General features: G+C 35.8%; 1 protein-coding gene across 1 annotated transcript; it reads right to left on the reverse strand.

The window, feature by feature from the left end:
* Positions 1-944: 944 nt before the first annotated feature.
* On the reverse strand, positions 945-1858 carry LOC113272937. Its single transcript, XM_026522720.1, has 3 exons — positions 1769-1858; positions 1436-1623; positions 945-1182 (listed from the first exon to the last, which is right to left on the reverse strand). Exons 1-3 carry the CDS (start codon positions 1856-1858, stop codon positions 945-947), a joined length of 516 nt encoding a protein of 171 aa, XP_026378505.1.
* Between the last annotated feature and the right edge of the window lie 2783 nt (positions 1859-4641).

The raw sequence follows: 4641 nt of genomic DNA on the forward strand, positions 1-4641 counted from the left end.
AAATGAATTTTTGATTGCTATTAATTGATTTGCTTAACTTGGGCCTTATGACTTGGGAGAAATTATTTACTTACCAAAATGAGTTTTATAACTTATGTCAACATTATGATAGAATATTTCCTAAACGTTTTTAATTAATTCCTGTCATAATTTGTGACTTAATTTTTTCTTAATTAATGCACTGAATTAACTCTCCTTTTTGCCTATAAAAGAAAATGAATTCCTCATTTGCAAATTGTGTCCAGAAGAGCTACTATCCTCTTCTTTTCGTCTTTCTCCCTCTGTGTGGTTTTTATTCTTTGTGCCATTGTTGTTGAGTTCGTATGAGTGGACAAGTATTGTAATGCTAACAATATTTGCAACGGGCAGTTTTATCCTGGATACGACTTGACCACAGGGTATAAGCATCACTCATTTTTGAGGCGTACCGATCAACTATCGTGTTAAGGACAGCGTGTTGAACACGTGACTTTGTCCTCTGTTTGCTGATTCCATTGAGTGTTTATTTAAGCGTTTCGGAAATTTATTTCTAACATCTTTTTTGAGTATTTTATTGTTATAGTTGCAACAACTTCCAGTTCCAATAAAGAATTTCAATGAAGTGCGAACATGTTTGAAATTTTTCTAAAACAAGGATTTAATTGCCACAAGACTTTTGAAAATTGCATTAAAAAACCTGTAACCATAAATCTTCAAATCGTCGGAGATGGGATAGCAACAAATGCGATTAGATTTGTCAGATACATGTTTATAGGATCTTGAATAAGAAAACACGAAAAACGTCAAAAAAGAAAAGAAGAAGACAGTGCCACTTCTTTCAGACATAAAAATCTGACTAACTTTCTACTGAACGCCACGAAAAGGAATTGTTATTGCATGAGTTGTCGCCGATTGTACGTTTGTTCAGGGACGAATACCGGCTGTAGAGTGAGTTGAGCTGGGACTTAAGGTTGAGTCATTCCGATATTTCCATGGTCATCAGTATTGACAGCCACCGTTTGGTTCTTACGGTAATACAAAACCCCAAAGATAACACTTGTAAGACCCCATAGTGCACCGTTTTCAAATATCCCAAACTCAAGAACTTTGTGACAAAAGCTGGAGTACTTCTCATCCATAATGTGTCCGTCATGCAGAACCAATCCTTCAATTAAATAAACAGATGCAATAACAAACGCCACCCTGCAATAATTTCCACAACTCTGTCCATTATAAATTGATACCAATGTATACACATGCAACGAAAACAAGTAACAGCAAATATAGCATTTTACTAGATGAAGAATACATGAATTGGTATTCTTAATATGTGCTAAATGGAAACTATGTTAAGTGTCTTATGTAGTCGTTCATGTGAATCTATAGCATTTTAAACAAGATGAAGAATACATGAATTGGTATCACTGACTAATGGAAAACGATTGGTATAAATTACCAGGAAATAATAGCATAGAATAGAAACCAATAAGAACTGCATAGTTTGTTAAGAGAAATACAGCCAACTGAAGCATTGATAATTGCATGAGCAACGATAAGAACCAAAAATGCTGTCAGTCCGAGGGCGAATGCTGGGGTCCTTGGGTATGTACATTTCCCAGGAGCGAAAAACTGAATCTCAGATTCCTGCAAAGTTAAACGTTATTCAATCACTTAAACCACATCCCAAACACAAATTATACTATAGCCTACTAACAATCGATGTCAATAATTGCCGTATAGAAAAAACGATAAATAAATTAACTCATATCCTGTAGGGAAATACCATTACCTTGATAGTATTAAATTCTGCACAGAAACCTAGTACAGCAACTCCGACCCCCAGAAAACATAGTCCAATACAGGTCAATTGCCTCCTCATCATACCTTATAGAAATTCCTGGTAAGGACAAGAAAGCACGCACATAAAACTATTTTGCAAACAAACTACTTGAAAGAATATAAATCCATCTTGAAGTTCAATACCCATGTCGAAACTCGGCTACATGCGTCCTAATTTTTCCAACTAGAGAACAAAACTGATAACGATATTATAGAATGCCTGGAATTTCTATTACCTACTAACGTATTCTACTGTAATCTATCATGCTCAAAGTACACAGATTATGAGAACTACTATAGACATTCTTCAACATCAAGCATCAATCACAGGAAAAAATAAATAAAATAAGACATAACCGAAATGTGATCACAACATGTAGAAATGCAAAGACAACAAAAAATTACAGGAATAAGGGATTTTTATACCTAATAGTAGTAGAAGCTGTTTGAAGTGGAGGGCTTTAGGAAGATTACTTTTCAGGTTTAAGGGAGATAATTGTTTAGAGGAGATAGAGCAAGAAATGGAAGTACTGGAGTGGAGAACAACTAGTCCGCAGTTTATAATTATATAGATGGGAAGGGGTAAATGCTGCTGCACTGTATTCAATTTGATCATGACTTTAGTGACACCCGTGAAGTTTCCTTGTTGCCGATAGGAAACGAGAAACTAAAAGATGAAACACTGAAGAGTTTTTATTCCACTTAAACTAAAAGATAAAAATTTAAATTACATTTTCATTACCTTCTTCTTCTCTACATTTTTTTTCTTTATTGTCGAGTTGCTTTGCCCATGTCTGTTTTGATTTTCTCCTTAATGTGGAGATATCTGCCATTTAGGGCAAGTTTGAGAGGACCACGTTAATGGCAACTGTAAGATGAAACTTAGCTTATATAAAGACAACTCTCTTTATTGCTGTTTAGAAAATCTCTCAAAACTAAACACAAGCTCTAATCTTGCTCATATGATCAATCACAACTTTGGTGATCATATATATATAGAACTATGAATTCCTTTTCCTAGTCCTATTACCTTATTACATGTCTTTCCTTTTCTTAGAACTAGATGACTTCTAATTCCCTTAAGATTACATCAATTTCCTAATCTTGTCCTAACCAGCTTGTTAGTGACTTCTATGTTGAAGTTTAACCAACATTCTTCCCGTTAAGCTTCAACCTTACCTGTGACATATCTTGTACTCCAATCAATTGTCTCATTTCTTCAAACTTGATCCGAGCTAATGCCTTTGTCAATATATCTGCTTTCTGCTCAGTTCCTGGTATGTGTTCAACGTTGATGATCTCCTTCTCGATACATTCTCGTATGAAATGATACCTTTTGTGAATGTGTTTCGTCTTCCCATGAAACACTGGATTTTTAGTGAGTGCAATTGCAGACTTATTATCAATCTTGATGAGAACTTTTTCAAGTTCTCTTTCTTTGATTTCACCCAACAGTTCTTGAAGCCATATTGATTGTTTAGCTGCTTCTGTTGCAGCCATAAACTCAGCTTCACAGGATGAGAGGGCTACAGTGTCTTGCTTCTGTGAACACCATGTAATAGGTGCTTCTCATAGATAAAATATATGACCAGTTGTACTTTTTCCATCATCTTGGTCAATATTATGACTGCTGTTACTATACCCAACAATTCCTTTTGATCCTCCTCGACCGTACTTCAATCCACAGCTGATTGTTCCTCTTAGATATCTCAATATCTGCTTTATTACATCACCATGAGACTTGCGTGGACTCTGCATATAACGGCTTGCTACTCCCACAGAGAAATCCAAGTCTGGTCTTGTGTGTAACAAGTATCTAAGGCATCCAACATTTCTTCTATAACTCATTGGATCAATCTCAGCTTCTTCTTGTGCCTTTGAAACTATAAGTCCAAAATCCATTGGTATCTTAGTTGGATTACAAGTTTCAAGTCCCGTTTCTTTCAGAATTCTCCTTGTATAAGCTTCTTGTTTAATCTGAATCCCATCTAATCCTTGATGGACTTCTATGCCAAGGTAATAAGTGAGTTTTCCGAGGTCTGACATCTCAAACTTTGATGACATTTCTCTCTTGAACTCATTGATCAGCTTAAGGGAGTTGCCAGTCAAAAATAGATCATCTACATAGACTGCAATCACAAGAAGCGTTCCCTTTTCTTCTCTTCTGTATACTGATGTTTCTTTAGAGCACTTAACAAATCTGATTTCTCTTAAGATTTGATCTAACTTTGTATTCCAGGCTCGAGGAGCTTGTCTTAGACCATATAGAGCTTTTGATAACTTATAAACCTTATGCTCTTGTCCTTTTACTTCAAAACCTTCTGGCTGTTCAACATACACATCTTCTTGTAATTCACCATGTAAGAATGTTGTCTTAACGTCTAAGTGGTGAATTTCCCATGAGTTTGATGCTGCTTCTGCTATTAAGAGACGAATTGTCTCTAGTCTAGCAACTGGTGCGAAAACTTCATCAAAGTCTATGCCTGATTCTTGAACGTATCCCTTAGCTACAAGTCTTGCCTTATATTGTTGACAGTACCATCAGCATTCCTTTTATTTTGAAGATCCACTTAAGACCAATCACTTTTACCCCACCTGGCTTATCAACTAGAAACCAAGTCTTGTTTCTGTTGATTGAAATAATTTCTTCTCTACATGCTTGTGTCCATTTAGTCGAGACCTTTGCTTCCTGAAAATTCCTTGGTTCATCATTAACAGAAAGTAGCATAATCTCACATTCTTCTGCAGCTTGAAGAACATAATCCTCCAGATACTGTGGCTTTTGTATCTGTCTTGTTGATTTTCGCAGTGGAATGGGTTGAG

This window comes from Papaver somniferum, chromosome 4 (assembly GCF_003573695.1).
Source record: "Papaver somniferum cultivar HN1 chromosome 4, ASM357369v1, whole genome shotgun sequence".
NCBI classification, from domain to species: Eukaryota; Viridiplantae; Streptophyta; class Magnoliopsida; order Ranunculales; family Papaveraceae; genus Papaver; species Papaver somniferum.